Source organism: Populus euphratica, unplaced genomic scaffold, assembly GCF_000495115.2.
Source record: "Populus euphratica unplaced genomic scaffold, PopEup_1.0 scaffold1.1, whole genome shotgun sequence".
Classification (NCBI taxonomy): Eukaryota; Viridiplantae; Streptophyta; class Magnoliopsida; order Malpighiales; family Salicaceae; genus Populus; species Populus euphratica.
Genome location: NW_011499845.1, coordinates 2,449,353 through 2,468,544, shown reverse-complemented (window position 1 = coordinate 2,468,544; position 19,192 = coordinate 2,449,353). Strand labels below are relative to the sequence as shown.

Below are 19,192 nucleotides of genomic sequence, written 5' to 3'. Positions count from 1 at the left end.
ATCAATTCATGCACTACGTGGAAAATAGGACGATAGTAGTGTGAGTTTAACGGGGGCTCTTTGCTGGAAGGCTATATAGAAAAACTGTTTGGAGTGAAGCGTGGCAGGAGGGATGGAGTGAATTTGTGCGCCAAGGCGGAGAAAGGAAAGATGAATCATCATCCATCTAATTGTTTAGCTAACAAGGGAAGAGGAGAATGACAATTACCTCCAATCCTTTTTGAGTCCATGCTCTTTCTGCCACACAAGATATGTCTAATCCCTTCTCGTTCATCTTTCCTACAGTCCCTTCTGACAAATAGACTAATAGTGTATAACTGGATGAACATTCGAGGTGTGAACTAAAGCGGGTACATATTAATGGAGGTACCGTGGAGGTGCTTACAAATAAAAAGAAGTTCAACTTCGCCTCACATGGTACAAGGAAATTTAAACCGACACTCATTAATTTCTGATCCAAAGCCAGTAACTAGAATCACTACATTGCACTGCACCATCAAACCACCAACATATGGAGCTGCTGCTCTCACAATTGTTTTGATTATGCACCATCTGCAAGAGTCCTCTTGGATGTGCTGATGTACAGAACTGCATCAAAGGAGTTCAAATATGGTCATCATCAAGCAGTCCTTCGAGACAGGCAAGAAATTACAATGTAAAGACATTTGGTACCATTATTTCCTCGTATGAAAGCATCACCATATTTGTTTTTCAGTTGGCCATTTACATATTCTTCTGTTTGTTCCATTGCTATGTTCATGTACCCATCAAGACAAGCTAAAATACCTGCACAAAAAAAAATGCCAGTGACAATAAGCATAACATTGGATAAAAAGAGTGAGATTAGAGCATGCTCCATAAAGTGGGGGAAATCAAGCTGAAGTTCCAGTAATATCATAGCACTTGACATCTGATTATTCGACTTGTCATACCATGAATGCCATGGAAATTCTGGACAGCCTTGAAAAGGTTTATAGGCTAACGAGTCATTGTGTTTTCTCATACTCTTCCCATTTCTGGACAGCCTTGACGAGAAACAAGGAAATTTCACTGGTCTAAACCATGTGCACTAAGCAGGAAATATTTATTTATACAAAAACGCTCCTTGTAATAAATCCTTCCCTCATCAAGGCTGTGACATGACTTTAAAGAAAAACTGTTTGTCCGCTAGTAGACCTTTTTGGTTCACAGATACATTGCAGTGATGGGCAACGCCCACTGGTTCATTCTGCATTCAGATGTATATCTATAACCCGAACAGCATAACCCATGTCCCTAGAACGGGTTAAATTTCAATATTAAAAACCAACACATTGATTTCCGGTGCACAACCTTCATTAAAATGTGAAAGAAAAAACCCATTTATGGGAAAGTAAGACGGTTATACTGTAGCTATATTTAGATAAATCCATCATCTCACCATGTTGTAGATGAAACCAGCAGAAAGGATAAGAAAGAAAAATTTACAGATCAGGTTTATATAGAACACAACTAGAATATGCTACATAGAAAAAGAAAGTGACCTCTATAATCAACTCCAGAATTGAGCTTAACCACAACAGGCCGCCCACGAATTGATTTAAGAAAATCAGCCGGTGTTTTTGTGGTTGTCGAACCCTTCTCTCCTCCAGTTGACATTTTCTTTTTCCTGCATAAAAATATCATGGGCAATAACGAAAGAATCATACATTTGGCCTTAAAATCTTACGAAAAAACAAATCTGAAGAATCATATCCTCAACGCAATCCCAATCTGCCAAAAACATGGGAAACATAGAAGAAGACAACGACTTGAAATCCCTTTTGCGCTCGTAAAAGCAGGTAGTTACAGTTCCAAGTAGTCAGATTTGAAAAAACTGGACATGAATCGTACCTACAAACTACCTCCTGTAAATTCTATAGTCCATAATACTAAAATTAAAAAAATAAAATAAAATGTTAGCATGCTAGTGTTTTTGAAGTAACAAGGAATTACCCGCAAAATAAAACTAAAAGACAACCCTAATTTCATAGCTGAAAAAGATTGAAGAATTAATAATTCGAGTTTTTTTATTTTTTATTTTACCTGAGTTGCCAAACAAAGACGATCTTCTGCTTTGGGATTAGGGTTTTAGGTAGGGGAGGAGGGACTTGAACCTGGGCTTATTAGAAAGAGTATATACAAATAATGGAGAAATAATGTTGCGCGTGTCTGTCACGTGAAAGCTCCTCGTCTGGTTATTTATGGAGCCCTTGTTTTCCAATAATTTTCTGACAAATACAATATTAATGAATTCTTCGACTACAAAATACAAATGAACCGAGCTCGTCCTAACTCGTTTGTTGAAATAAAATGAACTTATATAAGTCCACAGTTAAAAGCTTGTTATATAAATGATTTGAGTTTAAATTTAGCTAAGTTTTATTTATTTTGAATCATAAGCTAGTTTAATTAAGCTCATAAATTAGGCTTTAAGCAAAACTCATTTAAAAACTTCCAAACAAATTAGTTTATAAAACTTACAAAGATTTGAAAGAGTGAATAATTTTTATAATATTTCATTAATTATATAAACAAATTTAACATGCAATAAAAAAATTTCTTGTGAAATAAAATTTAATAAAGATTTTATGTGTGTGATAGATAAAAGTTCAAAGATGTAATAAATTTTTTTAAAAATCCGTGAGATACATTGTATTTATAGAACTTTTTATTATATTGCAATTGTATAATATTTTTATAAATATATTAAATTTAAGCCTAATTCGTATATAAATAAATTAGCAGATTTGAGTTGGATATATATTTTGTTAATCTGAACAAAAAGTTTTATTCTATTTTTAAAAAATATTAAATTGATATATTTTTTTAATATTTTTCAATGATTTTGAAGTTTTAATATAAAAAATAAAATTAAAAAATTAAAAAAATATTTTAATGTATTTTTAATTTAAAAATTATTTTTTAAAAAAACTTTACATCAAATACCAAACATATATAAAGACAAAACATTGCTACCTGTTAACTAACTGCAGGAAAGAGCAAACAGACCTTACCACGACCATTTAACCATAATACAGGTGATGCATTTTCAGACAAAAAACAAGCACATATATACGAAGTCCCTTCTTCGCGGCGACAATGCTCGACTAACTGGCTAGCTAATAATTAAATAATCATCTCAGCTCAGGCTGGCTTAAGCATGAGGAGTTTATCTTTGCCTAGCAGTGTAACACTCAATAATCACGCGTTATTAGTATATATGTTAGCTAGAGTGTGAAAGATTAAATAGTTCAACAACCATTAACCGAGCCGATTTTTGACCTAAGAAATTGCAAGGAGAACTACCATCCAAGCTGAAACTCGAGGCGCCTAGCTGCTGCTTTCTTATGTTCTATTTTGTTCGAACTAGCTCGGTTCTGACACTCGCAGGCGACCACCAACCCTATCTGCCTCGCTTCTCCTGAATAAGGATATCATCATCAGGAGCAATACGTTAAGCTTTGCATGATTTAAGAAACATAAAAGTGATGGCATATAAATTGTAACTGATCCTTCCCTCTTAACAAGTTCGTCTTCTCACCTTCTGAGGCAGTTCAATTTCCTATGATGAACCAGAACTTTGCTTTACGATATTGAATAAGAGTAGAAGTAGCCAGTGTCCAGTAACTTTAATGCAATAATTAAGCAGTTTCACTCACCTTCTACTATTTCATTGAAAGACAAAAAAACATTCTCGTTTGAATAGCTAACAACTCTTTCAAAGCTTAGCGGGGAAAAAGGCGGATACAGGTAAGAATGGTGCAGCCTGACACAATAGCTTCATTTATGTAAACTAACACTGTTTTGAATACCACAGCCAGTTCGAGAACACTTTGGATAATACAAAAGAATGCAATACCCTATACAGATGAAAAGACGATGAATGACAACTGTAAATACAAAGTAATTTATCTAGAAGATAAAACGCTTGGATCAGCTGGCTTGCTTAATACGGTATATGGAAACAGCTGCTGCATGGACCAAGTTGTGCGAAGCCGAATAAGGTTCCGTCGATGAGTTGTTCATGTCTTCCAGGTGCAAAAATCCCAGTGTCCTGACCATTGATTGCTGTTTGGATAGGCTCATTAAGTGCAATTCTATTCTTAACTCTATCACTAAAACTTGCAGAGCAAGTGTTTGCATAGATTGCAAAATATTTTCTGCGTGTTTGTGAAGAAAAGGGACGCTTGGATCAATACTGAAAATTCGAAGTAAACTCCAAAATTGATACATTAATCCACACTCGCAACAAAAAAGAATTTTATACTTAGGTCACATAAATGATGCAAACATATTTCACATAACATTTACTCCATCCGTTTTCCAGGCATTGCACAAACACAATTCACATCTAAACAGGCGGCTTCTATCCGCCAGATTTCCTGATCAGTGAGCAACAACAATCTCTTAAAAGGCACAACCATATCAGGATATTCAAAAGATTTGTTTCTCTCATGTCCGGGCTAGCCTAGAGAATTTTTTCTGAGATGCGACACAAAGATTGAAGTTCTTAGGTTCAGCATAAGGGATACTTCTGTTCAAAACAAAAATTAAGTGTGGAGACCCAAAAAGAACAATGCATGTAATTAAGTAACTTTTGAAAAATGATTTTAATGTTAAGCAAGTAGTAGACTTGTTTCCTTATGATTTTAATGTTGAGCAAGTAGTAGACTTGTTTCCTTCACAAGCAAGGGATTCCTATACTCCCTACTCAGAGACAAACTATAATGAGGATTAATCAAGCTTCTATGGATCTGTCATCATTTACAAATCCTCAAAACCATGAATTTAGAACCTGAATTCACATCACGCTTTTCTGCCACCCTTTCTGCCTCTCTTTCCAAGACAATCAACCATCTGTACCCTAGATATCAACTTCTATTTTGAAAAAAAATTAACATCGAGAACACATGATAAGTGTAACCGTAGCATCAAAGCTAAGTCAGCCAGCTTCAAGTTCAGCACCAAACTGCTCTAAGCGAGCAGCATCCTCATCAGGATCCCGGACCAAAGCATGATTAATTAGTCCATCATCCTCACTAGCACCTATCTGTCTTCCGCCAAACCTAAATGGCAACAAGAAGAATCATAACAGAAAGAAAATTAGAAAATTTAAATGACTTCGGAAGGACTGGTGAGCAATGCCAATGAACTAATCCAAAAAAGATTTCAACTGATGCTACATTTTTGGGTTGATTGATCTACACCTTATTTCTGAGAGAGTCCCTCATAGCGTCTCTTTTCAATTCACAATGTGACAATCATTGGTACTGTATAATATTTGGAGATATGTTCCCAGCCATATTTCCAAGCAAACAAAAAGCACTGAACTCTAGTATCCAACACGGCATCGCACATTGATTGTATAACATGCAATTAATATAAATTCTAAAGAGATCCGCTATGCATGTTTAAGCATGAACAAACTAGCATGATTTATGTAAGAGATCTACAATCTTCATTTCTCTCTAACCAACCATAAGATGATGTCCTCTATTCATTTTAGATCATGCAAATCAAATTTCAAGAAGTTTGACACTGAATGTGTTTGCTCCATATCGTGACAAATTGTTCATGATTGTGTTCATGAATTTTCAATATCAAAAACTTAAGTAGACAAAGCACCTGAAATTTATCATTTATGATACATTAATTTATCACATCAGATCTGACAGTTTATTGAAAATCACATCATAGTAGATATCTTCATATGTATGTATAAATTTAATCATCTACTATTTTGCTGCTGATATTTTTAGTCTGCTACTGCTTATCCAAAAGTAAAAATGAGTAATCATCATGCCTGAGCTTGTTACTGTGCCGGTCAATTTCTATAAAGTGAAGTGATTCTCACTCATGTCCGACTGAGTCAAATGAGGTAACTACTAATTAACACATCAGAACTCACCATCGTCCATTCATCAATTCTATGCACCTTCGAGCATCATTTCTGTCCTTAAATCTCACTAAAACAACACCGTGTGGATTATTCTCACAGACCTGCAAGCAGAGACATAAAAGAGAGTGAGAAGTTGGGGAGAAATTAAAATGAGCTGAAAGTAGATTAAAATCTAGTAAAACAGCAGCTTGGCAATGGAACTCAAAAGTGGCTATCAGTGCATTACTAAAGGAATACAACAAGAATGAAGAGAATTTTCAACCTTTGTCCTTAGAATTGCATGGAGGCAGTAGGAAACCAAACAAAACAAAACCAAACAAAACAAACACAATGACTTCTGAACTTCTTGTTTTCCATGATACCTAAGTATTTCTTTGAGAATGAAACGAAGAAAACAATTTTCAGTTCATGTTTGAAAATGCACAGGCTGGTCCGCTAGTGAAGACAATGAAGTACACTTTTCAATGCCTGGGAGTTCTTAAAAGGTCAGCCAAATAAGTGTTGGAGAATAAAGGACTCCCAAGAACAAATGCAATTAGATGAAATGAACTAAATCTGTACCATACATGTAAAATGCAAAATTTACCACCTAGCACTAAACAAAAACCAGTGCAAAGTTTCTATTGCATGAATAGCTTGTTTAGTATGATTTGTAACAGGTTATGTAATAGAAATACACAAGCTTGGCTGAAAAAATTTCAGATACCTTGATGGAATCTATTGGACCAAGCTTCACACATTCCTCTCTAACATCTACCTCGAGTTCTGAACCTAAGCTTTCATCAGCCTGTAATAAGAAATTCAAATATAGCATGGTACAAAAATCAGTAACTTCATATTCGAAAACAGAATGTAGCAATCCTACCTAAGGATATTAGCCATTAAAAACAAAAAAAATGAGATGGCATATTTTATTTTGAGAAAAAAGTACCATTTATAAATATTCTAATGATGATAAACATTTGTAATAAGAAGCTGCAAAGCAGATGCTGAAAACAAGAGACTGTGCTTTTCCTCAATGAGTATGAAAATTTTGGTTACTGCATTTCAATGCCCCATGCTAGTACATTCTCTTTAAAACTTCAACCCTTGCACTATTGCACAGTCATTATACTGACCAAATCAAAATGGTAACCTCTTCAGATAACCAAAAGTAGGAGAATTACATTAAGCGCCCAGATAAAAACACCCTTAACAAAATAAACTACTAAAATAGAGAAAAGATTTGCAACATAAACAGATCAACAATGGTGGATATGGCAACAGGTCATTGTTTACCATATCTCTGCAAAATCTCAAAGAAACACATTTGCTCTCTTAATAACTTTTTGTGCACACATAAAAACTTAAATACAACAAATGGATAGCAGTTTGTCTGTCAAATGTTAGACAGATTCTGATAAAAGTCATTTAAACCAACAGTACTTCCAGAGGAAGTCCCATCCAAACCATAGATGGTTCCAAACTCACCCTCATTTCAGAAAGAGTGAACAAGTGGCGAAGAACTACAGTCGCTGGAATTGACACCTTGGCATCATCACGGCCACCTGTGGGATACAAGCACATGAAGTCAGCCATATGCAAGGCATCACTTGTAAAAGCAACTGCAAAGGAACTCGAAATAAAAACCTCAAGAAAAAACTAGTTACATCTCATGGAACAAAATTGAAACATTGAAAATAAAAATAAGGCATGTAATTTTCAACCCTTCAACTGCATTGTATCCACTCAAACCTGGTTCAAGATTTACCCTACAATGGCCTTTTTTTATCCACTCAAACCTGCTTCAAGATTTACCCTAGTAAGGCCTTTTTTTTTCAACTGTAACTCTAAAAAATGGAAAATTTTGTATTCATGTGTAAAAGGGATAAACCACATAATTCCTCGTCAATTTTAACAAGCCAGAGAAAGGTTGCTGGAGTTGACCTTCTCACAATCAAAGTACTTTAGTTAAAGGAATGGTTTAAATCATGGATATTGTGGCAATGTCATAAAACGTAGGAGTATAGATACTTTATTTCAGAAAAGACAGGGATAGATAAAAGTAAGTTCACTTGGAACCCTTACATGCATATTTACTGAACTAAATTCAATGCCTCAGATTGAACAAGAACCTACCCCAACCAAGGATCCTGTCCTCAACCTTCTTCAGCTTCCTTTTCTTCTTGCTGTCAATTTGTTTGGATATAAATCTGTCCCCTGCATTTATCATGAATAAGACTCAGTTATCCTTAAGACATAGAGATATCATTCATATACTGATTTACATGAAGACAACAATAAAAGAAATCCTCCGTATTGCAATCTGAAAATTTGAAACATCATGGTTCACACTTGTTACCTCTCTGTTCAAACTTGGCTTGGCTGACTGACATAGGAATTGTGCCCCCAGGACGCAATGGTGTCCCATCCAAAATTTGCACAGCCAAATCTACAGAGGGTTCCTACCATGCAAAATTTGCATATACTCAGAGATAAGAATCTTGTCTTTTTCACATTTCAAGTACAGTAACACAGTAAAGCAATTACCTTCAAATATGTAACTAGAGCATCTCCTTTTACTCTTCTTGTCTCTTTGCCAACATAAATCTTCACTCGGGGCTTTTTTGTTTCAGGATCCTACAAATTCATAACTTGGTTTCTTAGATGTGCAGTTCAAAATGAAAAATTGCCTAGGATTAAATATATGTTCCACACATCACGAGACTGGGAAGATAATGCATGCACACAAAGACATCCATAAAAAAATTCCCGTTTCACCTTTTGATAATGCATGAAGAACAAAATTGAAACACTAATAGAGTGAGGTCCATTAAACAGTAATGTAGCCTAGCCTAGCCTAGAAGATTAATTTTGAATCATATTGGAACATAAATGTCAACAAACAAGTGTCTTTAGGACACAATTAGACACAAAACCTCAACTATGTCCAGAATAATGCATGGGATATGGACCCTCCAAGAAGACCTGAAAATTTATATGCAACGATGCATGCACAGCATCAGCTCCTCAGTCAGCAAAACAGAGTAGTTCTGCAACGAAAACAGTATTCTCCACCCTCTTAATGTGAAAACTTTACATGTACCATATGCACAAATCTTCTTTAATTTTATCATAGCACAACAATAACAACAGCAAAGCTTTTACTTTATCATAAGATTGTAAAATAAATGGCCATATATAGTCTAGCTTTGTGGAGATGACTTCACCTTACACTTCAAAAGTCCTTTAAGAATATACTAAATGAGTTAATCTTCTGTTGAATTCTCTTCTTTATACTTTTTTCCATCTCAAGTACATGCATGTAGCACATGATTACTGAATTATTAAATTCAATCATAAAGGATGATAGCTGAATTGCTAAACATACTCTGTTACATGAACCAACAAGTTCATAAGCTTTTTTTTTAACTGCACAACATCTAATGAGTATTTGACAAGATTCTTTTCTGGTGCTATGCCTGGCCTGGGTCGCAAAAACTATCATAGGAAAAAGGCGACTTGAAACCTCAACCATGAGTGGATTAAGAAAACGTGTACAGTAAATCAACGCAAATTATACCTCCTTAATTATCCCACATTTGGAAAATACCTCTACCACCTGCAATGGTTTTATCAAATTAGCTTCTAGCTAAGATAAAACAATAACCAAGATAAGACAGCAACTGACTTACTTCTTCAGCAGTGACATCATCAGGCAACCCAGTTACATAAACGTGTGTATTGACTTTCAATTCAAACCAACTATCAGGAGCCTTATTGGCTTCCTGCAAAATATATAAAAATCAAGGAGTTAAGCACAGCCAAAAAAACACAATCCAAACTAAAAGAAAAACAACAAATACCCAAATACCCCATCATGCAAGTGGCACCTTAATTCTTATACATTTAATTTATAGTACAATCTATTTTTATGGTCCCAAAAATCACTGTTTGATAATGATGATGACGACAATCATCAGGCTACAATGGTACTGTTAGTTGTGCTTAAAACCCAACTTGCATGAACAAAGTAACTAGAAAAGAGGCAAGACTCCATCTTCAATGGTTTTGTGAAGAAGATACCTTTTTATCAGCTTGCTCATCCTTCTTGTCCGCTTGCTTGTCATGCAATTTCCTCTTTTTATTATGCTGTGATCCTACCACTTCATCAGTAACATTGAATTCTTCCTTCAAAGTGGCATCAGCAGCATTTACATTTAGAAACACCTCCTCTTGTTCATGGAAAGTCATCTCTTCTACTCCAAACCGCCCACTAACACTTGAAGGATTATCCTAGAAAATCACTTGATTATGAACAAAAGGTTGTAATCATCATTTTCAATCACATCAGTAAGAAGATGATAGTTGGCCAAATAAAACAATGGTAAAAAACTGGAGAATTAAGAAGCAGCATCACCTTTTCAATGCATCAATATGAGGAAAAAAAATGGGAAATTTTGGTGTTACAGGAGAGGCAAGAAAACCACAAGAAAATATCCTCAAAATAAAGAAGCATGATAGCACTAAGCAATCCAGTAAAATAGCAATGGAAGTTTCAGAAGATATCTGACTCGAAATGATCACAGAAATGATCATTAGAGATTGCTCTTTCCAAGTCCAGGAAGCACTGATCACATGATACAAGATTAACTTTCTTATGATGCATAAATTCAGGATGGCAATGAGTGATAATTTTTGTGATGTTCATGAAAATCTATTGAAAAGATTATCCTGGCTTCATATAATGGGCCACTGAACAGTATGCTTTCTTCTTAGGAATCCTCCGTGTCCAATTGCTTGCACAACCCTAATAATCATCACTAGAACCTAAAATCTGTCTCTCTTCAGATACAGAAACCCAATGTGTCCTACAATTTCCCTGCACAGGAAATCCGATACAGTTTTAGGCCACTCATCAAGCCCAAAACCCAAGAATTCACCAATGCTGCACTTGATTAGTATCCCATATCAACAATCAGAATATAAACCATCTGAAGGAGCTTCAGATAGAGTATGAGATGACTCCCTCCATAAACATTAACAATGAGAAATCATCAACAGATAGCAAATGGCACAACCCAAAATTATCCTTCTCCGTTAACCCTCCTCAATCTTAATCAAAATTGACCATATGTACAAACATACATGTGTAGGTATATATGTTTAGATATGCATGGATATGAATTTAAAAAAAATAAAAATAACAAGGTTAAGATCTGAATGTCAAGAACATAATGCTAACGCAGAATTTCACAATAAAGTTTTGACAGTTCTTGAAAAAATATCAGAATGAAGATAAACCCTCCAAAAGCCACAAAATGACAACCAACCTGAGGAACCCAGGCTCTTAGGCTTCCATCCCACTTGTATGTAGTCCCATCATCATCTGTGAATTCATCCTCGCCATCTGGTGGTGATAGAACCCTGTCAGGATTGTCTATCCCAAGATCATCTCCAGTGTTGCCAGAAAGAGATCCATTTTTCAGCCTTTCTGCCTCAGCCTCAGCCTCTTCTACCTCCCTTTTCCATTTCTCAAACTCATCCTCATCAGTGTTAGGTGACACTGCAAACAGATCATAGCATCAGATAGCTTCCGTGAGCAAAATGAGAAAAGAAGGGGGAAGAAGATCTTCACCTAAAGTAGAGTGCTTGGCTTTCCATTCACTGCTAGAATGAGATTCATTTCTCAATCCAACAAATTCCAATTCAGCCTCTCTGGCCTCCTGCAACCTCTCGACCTCCTTATCATTGTAAGCAAGTGCTGCATGAAACATCAGGGGTTACAAGCCCTCATTCAGAAGATGGAAATGATAAATATGCTTATGAACATATATACAAGGGCATATCAAATGTGCAATGATACATAGACAGCACGGAATAGAAAAGAAAAGGAGATTCTTCACCTGCTGTGGAATAATCAGATCCCTGTTGAGATATTCCTGACGTGAACTCAGGGAATGAGGACAGTGGCTGCCATTCACTTCTTCCTTCAGACCATACCAGTGTACTTTCTACAAGATACCCATTCAGGAAGTGCTCTGTCCATGCGAAGCAAATAAGCAAAGGATATGGTTCAATAGCTCATTAGACCAATTGAACATGTTACAGATGGAACGATTGTCCTGAAACCTTGCTATTGATTACTGATGGAACTGGAATTCCAGAAAGCAGAGAAAGAAAATTCTCCAGTAAATGAAAGCTCCCACAAAAGAAACATCAACACTTAAGAAACCAAAAAACTAACAACAAAATAAAAGCAAGCACCCTTTTTTCTCTTTACAGTCCTGTTCACTCACCAAAACAATTCAAACATGCACTTTCTTTCTTTTTTTATCTTTTTTTAAAGTAAAGGCACAAGGTTTCAAGACAATCATTCCGTATTTTGAAACCTAAATAACTTAAAAACAGCATCCGATCAAGCTCACCACTTAGCTCAGAAAACGTATAAGGCCCAACCTGTTGTTGATCTTCACCTAGAATAAACCATCCAACTTCCGCAACCCTGTTGTAGCTGCCATCATGGCCGTTTCCTGCACCTGCGCGATAAAAAGAACATTGCACATAATAATAGAACCCATCATCGTCAACACTCGTCAAAACCATAAAACAATCAAAATCATAACCTACGAATAAAAAACCATTATAAATAAACACAATTGCACAAATAAAAATAAATAAAGTTGCAAAATTTTTGTTTCTGAACTATCCTAAAAAAAGAAGAAGAAAAGGGCAGCCCACGGAAAGGAACGACCAGTAGATATTTACAAGAAGTTAAAAAACCACAATAGATATTTACAAATAGTTCAAATTCGTATCATGTAATTAAAAGAAAAAAGAAAGAAAATTGTTTCTATGAATAAATATGATAACATTAAAAAACAAAATTGTAAGAGATGTTATTATATTTAAATAGCAAGTGTCCGTACAGACCAGAGTAAGGCTGCTGCTGCTGGGTTTGGTGATCCATGGAAAAATCCTTCAGGGACGACATCGTTTTCTTTTTACAGTGCGCTGCTGGTATATTGGAGAAGACGGAGAAACAACTAGATGGGACAGGGCATCAGATGGAAGGAGGTGAAAAAGAACCGATTGTTTGGATGCGACTGTTGTTCTGTCTGCCTTTAAGGATAAGGGTGGCCCTTGGATTGAAATACACCGAGATAGTGTTTGGAAATGTAACGTTGATGGTTTTAAAAAATATTTTTTTTTATTTTAAAATATATAAAAATAGTATTTTTTATTTTTAAAAAATTATTTTTAACATAAATACATAAAAAAATATTTAAAATCAGAAATTCACAAAATACGGTTTTAAAAGCACAGAGCGAAATTAATAGATTCGGGGTTAGTTATTTGTAGCCGATTTGCAGATTGCACCCGCTAGTTGTACTGTCTTACTAAAGTAGTCCTACAATTCATATTATTAATAGATTCGGGGTTAATTATTTGCAGTCTATTTGCAAACTGCACCCCGCTAGTTGTACTGTGTTACTAAAGTAGTCCTACAATTCATATTATTAATAGATTCGGGGTTAATTATTTGCAGTCTATTTGCAAACTGCACCCCGCTAGTTGTACTGTGTTACTAAAGTAGTCCTACAATTCATATTATTAATAGATTCGGGGTTAGTTATTTGTAGCCTATTTGCAAATTGCACCCCACCAGTTGTACTGTGTTATAAAGTAGTCCTACAATTCATATTATTTCGTTATTTGACAATCCATATTCCTTTAGAAAGTATTGCCGGCTGGTAGCTTTAATTTTTTTAGAAACATTACTTGCGTTTCGCTCGCTGGGAAAACAATGTTGAAATTCCTGTCTTAAGAATGGAATTTATTTATTTTAAATATAACTTGAAATTTAATTTTGTAAATTTGATATTTAATTGGATGCTAAAATTTTCTCTTGCACTCCGAGTGAGACCGTAAAAAAGATATTTACCGAGACTGTAAAATTCTGTAAGATAAACCATGCGATGATGAAATTGTAAAAAAATAAAGTTTAGCAACTGAAAAAACTACATTGTTCAAGGAATAGTGTCATCCGAAGCAGTTGTCTAACGTCATGGTATTCTACAGTAAAACAACGTACTCTTTTATTTTTATTACACGCAGATGCACACAAAAGAAGTGATTTGGCATGGCTTCTTTAATTCTAAATAATTATAAATAAATAAAATTTTGTCTTATCAAAGAATATTTTTGTTCTTTCTCCAAGAGAAACCAGAAGGAGTTTACTCTATTACGAAGGCAAAAATACATTAAGAGTATTTAAATGAGCTAATGTTCTGTTATTGTTTAAGGAGCAAAAAACATATCCCATGGTGATGGTCGGGGGATGAGTAATGTAAAACTATACCCATGATACAATGGTTTAGAGTGTGGTGGGTGCAGCGAAGGCAACCCAGGTTTTGCAGGCGAGAGGGCTAATTCGAGACAGCATGGCTACATGCAATCAACACAGGCTTTTGCACTTCGGTTAAAAAACCGACTGTTAACAAAAAAAAAGGGGTTATGGGCTGCTATCATCGATTTTGAACTTGCATGGGATCTTGGAATACAACATGTTATTATCGTATTTGACTGTATCCTGGTAGTGATTCTTCTCATGAAACAAGCTGAGAAAATACAGTAAATATATTTTGATTGTTAAAGTGTGTATACTTTTGACTCGAGATGGGGAGGTCAAGGTTCAGTACATACTCGGAAAGGCCAACTCTGCAAGACTGGTTAGCAAACTGCTGTTCATCTCGAAACCCTCTTAAAGAAGAATGGATTGTCAATAATCATTATGTGGGTTTATATGCTATTTTGTATTATGATCTAATCATGTTTGTTTTACCTTCTTTAATTAATTTACTTTTTTAGTATTTATGCCCGATTCACACTAAAAAAAAGATGTATTTTTAAAATACATTCAAACATGGTTTGAAGCTCAAGAATAAATAACAAACTCTTGAATTAAAAATGACTGTAATTAATTTATACATATAAGTTTGTCTATATATATTTAAACCCACATGATGATCCCCGTATTAAAAAATGCATCTCTTTCCACGCATATATTTCAAATACTGGATTTTTTTCTTTGGAAATAATGAATTTTCAAATCTTAATGTTGTTACCCATTTGGAGGAGGGTCTGTACATGTAGTTGTGTGCAAAATGTTTTCTTTTCAACACTTATTATTAAATTAAAATTAAAAAGAAAAAGAAACTAAAATACTCATTAGAGATTATTTTAATCCTAAACTTATTGTAAGTAAGTATTTAATGTTGTAACATTTTACTTGAAAATAGATTAAAAATTATTTTCATTATCAACATATCAAAAATACAATAAAAAATAATATCACTAAAAAAACAAAAAAACTATAAATATAATAAACTCCATCACTAGATAAGATGCTTATTAGTGCCATTAGATTAATGGATCCCGATATATAAACCCACAATCTAATTATTGCAAGTTTTGGCATATCATCACTAATCAAATTAACTATTAATAATATTGCAACCAAAAAAAGAAGAAAAATTAACAATATTTAATTGATTGTCTGATCTAAGAAAATCAAATTCATCGCGCGTGAAAAAACAGAGTTCATTGCAAGGTTTATAACTCATGCTTCTTCATGCCATGAAAGCGTTTCTCTTCTAAATCAGATTTCCCTTTTCCTTAATATTTTTACTTATTAAAACAAATGTTTTGTACTCTAAAAATAAAATAAAATAATGACTGGCATCAACTTGAAACAAAAACAACTTAGAATTCATGATTTCAACCCGATAAACCAGGTCCATCAAGTTAATTTTGATTTGTAAATTTTTTTAAAAGGCCATGTAGAATATCATGGATAAAGAAAGTGTTTGGAAATGTAATATAAATTATATTTTTAAAAATTTTTATTTTAAAATGAAAATTTTTTAATGTTTTTAAAATGGTAATTTGTTGATGTTAAAAATTATTTTTTAAAAAATAAAAAATATATATTTTAATATAATTCTAAATAAGAACAGCTGCTGAAAGCAAAACAATCCACTACTAGGTGGGGTCCTTTGGTTCCCTTGTAACGGTCACATTTCCAAATATGACCGTTACACACATAAACCCCCCCTATATATCAATCATACCCAAACAAATCTTCATTATCTCCCACTCTTTTCTCTCTCAGATCAATAGATCTCTCAGAATTTCTTGCAAAAAACCACCTGAAAATAATCAAACATCAAAAGGGGATCGCCAATTCCGATAACAGAATCATCAAATGGGTGCCAGCATCACACTTGGCAGCGCCAATTCTTCAGTGTCTCAATCCCATTACCATACTCACAAGGTTTTCTTGTTCTGCAACTACATTCTACTGGGTGCAGCCTCCAGTTGCATCTTCTTAACCCTTTCGCTTCGCTTAGTCCCTTCAGTGTGTGGCTTCTTTCTCATTCTCCTTCATGTCTTAACCATTGCTGGGGCAGTTTCAGGCTGTGCTGCAGCCTCATCAGGGACTAATAAGTGGTACGCTACACATATGGTGGCCACAGTGTTGACAGCCATATTTCAAGGGTCAGTGTCGGTTTTGATTTTTACCAGAACTGGGGGTTTCCTAGGGAACCTGAAGTCATATGTGAGGGAAGAAGATGGTGAGGTGATATTGAAGCTTGCTGGTGGGTTGTGTGTGGTGATCTTTTGCCTGGAGTGGGTTGTGCTTACTCTTGCATTTTTCTTGAAGTATTATGCTTACGTGGAAGGTGATGCTAATGATGGTGACAATATTGCTATGAGGAGGAGTGCTAAGGTGCAGCAAGACGAGGACCTGAAGGATTGGCCATGGCCTTTCCAAGTATAATCAATCTGGGTTTGCTGGATTGTTTTCTTGGTCATGTTTATGTCCTTGTGGTGCTTCTGCCACATTTCTTTATTTGAATTCAATTATAAGTATCAACTTTTTTGATATAGTGTGATTGGTTTTTGCATGGAATCATGAATTGATATATAAAATGGATTGTGCTTAAATTTATTTATTTTTTACCAATGGTAGAGGAAATGATTTACTAATAAAAAATCATCTGCTTTCATCCAATTTCCCAGTCTCCGGGAGTTCTCTTTCTTTCAAGTTTTGTTGTTATTTTTAAGAGATTATCTCTCATTTTCTAAATTCTCATATTCGGATCATTCAAGGAGTTGGCCATCTTGAAGAGCAATAGTGAAAAAACAAAAAGCTTACTCGATCCAGATCCATCTTTATCAGGTCTCCTCCTGCTAATAATAACACACCATCAAGGAACTTGAAAAACTCATGTAAGCTCGTGCACTCAAGAAGAATTCTACGGATTAAAAAACCAAGCGGTTCACCTCATACACAAAAGATTTAAAACTAAAGATCTGTCAATAGTTTCTCGAGCTTACACTCGATATTCCAGGTTGAAAATGGCAAAAAAAAAAAAAAAACATAGGAAGTTGTGATCCAATGCAACCAGTGCAAGAAAACATGTATCTACACCGCACAGCAATACCAGCTTATCTCCTCATACAGAGGAGATAAGCTGTGATCCATCTTTATCAGGTCTCCATCGAAACAGGTCTTGCTTGTCTTAATCAATGAGATGACAGGGTGGTAGCAGAGACTAGTTCTGTGATGAACTCAGAGCTTCAATTCTCTACCAAAAACCCAGCTGAATGGTGCAGTGGATGATGCATCCTTGACCCTACCCTGAGCTCGCTCCTCCAGCCTTCTAATCCTTGGAGGCAATCCACATACAAAATCCTGTGCTCTACGTCCCTCACCAGAAAGACCTGTCAACTTCTCTACTTTCCATCGTCCTACAAGAAATTCCAGAATATCGGCATAATCCTTGGCAGTGTAGACCCCAATCCGCTGGGCAACAGCCGAGTAGTTTTCAAAAAGGTTATCATCCTGACCATCAAACATCAAGTGAGCCGGCATTGAGATTTTTTTCCTCATCATGTCAGCTAATGCCAAGATGGTGGCATCTGGATCAATCTCAAAGAGCTTCTCCACAATCTTGGTGTAGGCAGTTTCATGGCGTTTCTCATCTGCAGCAATGATGCCACATATCTGCGCCAGTTTCATATCCCCATGCTCCTTAGCTAGTCTAGCCGTGTTCCCATGTGAGATGAATGTAGCACGCTCTTGAAATGAAGTGTATATGAAACCAAGGTAGGGGTTATTTTCTGTTTTAGGATCCTGCAAAGCACAAATATCCATTCTCTTAATAAAAAATAGGCGTTGGTAGACAAAATAACATAGTTAAGAAGGTCACCAATAACGCAACATAATAGCGATGCAGACAATCATATCCTTCAAGAAATTTATTGACAAAAGCTGGTGAAGCCTAGCAAGAGATTTAACCAATCTAATTACTGTCATTCCACAAAAAGTACCTAATTGCGCATATGGCTAACTATCCTAGCTGAGACATGCAAGCAAACAAGAGTTTTTATCATCCAACTGTTGCAAGATCTAACCTAAATGCCATTTAATTTGATATCCATATCAGCTAAAACAATAAATCCAAAGATGTTGAGTAATCCAGGCATCCACACCCCTACAAACAGTAACCAAACTCAATTTACAGAGTCTGGACAGCCAAACAAATTCTTGATATCATCAAGATTACAGTGGTGCATGGATTGTTTCCAGTGACAGGGCAAGTATGGAAAACTACAATACGGTCCAGTTGCAATATAAAAATTCTTGGTTATTTAAGAGAGAAACTTGAAAGAAAATGAAACAAAAACTATTAAGATTTTATGATCCCCTCCCCATCCTCCTTTCAAAAGGAAAGGATGCAGGGGGGAATTTGGGTTCACAAGGTAAGTGAATTTGTCAAAATAAAATCTACATGGTGATTTATTATAGAAATTCAGATTCTAGTAGAAATTTGAGGTAGTCCACTCTCTCTCTGGTGCTGGTGTGGCCGTGGGGGGGATGGGGGGCTGTGCAAACTGTATCAGAATTCACAGTGCCAGATAAACAAGGAAGAAATCTCACCATTCCTGACCCGATAAGATACTGAATTGTTTTCTCAATATGCTTCATGTCTACTCTTCCAGAGAGGTAAAGATACTTGTTGAGAAGGTCACCATGTCTATTTTCTTCAGCTGTCCATGCCCTTGTCCAAATTGCCCAAGGAGTAAGGCTTGCACCAGTCTCGTCCCTAATACCACCATCAAGGGTGTTAATCATTGTCTGGTAAGTTGGAAGGGCTTCTTCAGTAATCATATCTCCAACCAGCACGACAAAATAGTCATCATGAAGTTCCCTTGCTCTTTCCC

At 35.4% G+C, this 19,192-nt stretch overlaps 4 protein-coding genes and 2 long non-coding RNA genes across 7 annotated transcripts in view; 2 read left to right on the top strand and 4 right to left on the bottom strand.

Annotated features, from left to right (window-relative positions):
* Positions 1-194: 194 nt before the first annotated feature.
* On the bottom strand, positions 195-2,173 carry LOC105114603 (U6 snRNA-associated Sm-like protein LSm6). 2 transcript variants are annotated; one of them, XM_011011229.1, is made up of 4 exons: positions 2,065-2,173; positions 1,524-1,648; positions 673-786; positions 195-588 (listed from the first exon to the last, which is right to left on the bottom strand). In XM_011011229.1, exons 2-4 carry the CDS (start codon positions 1,636-1,638, stop codon positions 542-544), a joined length of 276 nt encoding a protein of 91 aa, XP_011009531.1. In that variant the 5' UTR covers positions 1,639-1,648; positions 2,065-2,173; the 3' UTR covers positions 195-541. The 2 variants fall into 2 exon arrangements, with proteins under 2 accessions (XP_011009531.1, XP_011009609.1); XM_011011307.1 differs by lacking the exon at positions 2,065-2,173 and adding an exon at positions 1,975-2,048.
* A 1,036-nt stretch (positions 2,174-3,209) lies between these two features.
* On the bottom strand, positions 3,210-4,530 carry LOC105114728 (uncharacterized). Its single transcript, XR_840198.1, has 2 exons — positions 3,563-4,530; positions 3,210-3,442 (listed from the first exon to the last, which is right to left on the bottom strand). It is a non-coding gene; the product is annotated as an uncharacterized LOC105114728 (long non-coding RNA).
* Positions 4,531-4,593: 63 nt separating this feature from the next.
* On the bottom strand, positions 4,594-13,045 carry LOC105114834 (splicing factor U2AF-associated protein 2-like). The gene is made up of 16 exons (XM_011011563.1): positions 12,833-13,045; positions 12,328-12,438; positions 11,806-11,940; positions 11,538-11,663; positions 11,233-11,465; positions 9,986-10,195; positions 9,595-9,687; positions 9,483-9,521; positions 8,450-8,539; positions 8,262-8,364; positions 8,039-8,119; positions 7,391-7,467; positions 6,627-6,707; positions 5,930-6,021; positions 4,676-5,087; positions 4,594-4,636 (listed from the first exon to the last, which is right to left on the bottom strand). Exons 1-15 carry the CDS (start codon positions 12,891-12,893, stop codon positions 4,964-4,966), a joined length of 1,656 nt encoding a protein of 551 aa, XP_011009865.1. The 5' UTR covers positions 12,894-13,045; the 3' UTR covers positions 4,594-4,636; positions 4,676-4,963.
* Positions 6,669-7,100, top strand: LOC105114782 (uncharacterized). Its single transcript, XR_840213.1, has 2 exons — positions 6,669-6,735; positions 7,064-7,100. It is a non-coding gene; the product is annotated as an uncharacterized LOC105114782 (long non-coding RNA).
* Positions 13,046-16,033: 2,988 nt separating the features above from the next.
* LOC105114438 (uncharacterized) lies at positions 16,034-16,917 on the top strand. Its single transcript, XM_011011015.1, has one exon. The coding sequence runs from the start codon at positions 16,167-16,169 to the stop codon at positions 16,740-16,742; it is 576 nt and encodes a 191-aa protein (XP_011009317.1). The 5' UTR covers positions 16,034-16,166; the 3' UTR covers positions 16,743-16,917.
* A 547-nt stretch (positions 16,918-17,464) lies between these two features.
* LOC105114351 (acyl-[acyl-carrier-protein] desaturase, chloroplastic-like) overlaps positions 17,465-19,192 on the bottom strand; it is a 5,912-nt gene continuing 4,184 nt past the window's right edge. The window contains exons 3-4 of the mRNA XM_011010907.1: positions 18,909-19,192; positions 17,465-18,101 (exon numbers count right to left, since the gene is read on the bottom strand). Coding sequence (XP_011009209.1) covers positions 17,538-18,101; positions 18,909-19,192 — 848 coding nt within the window. The 3' untranslated portion in view covers positions 17,465-17,537. The remainder of the gene's footprint in view (positions 18,102-18,908) is intronic.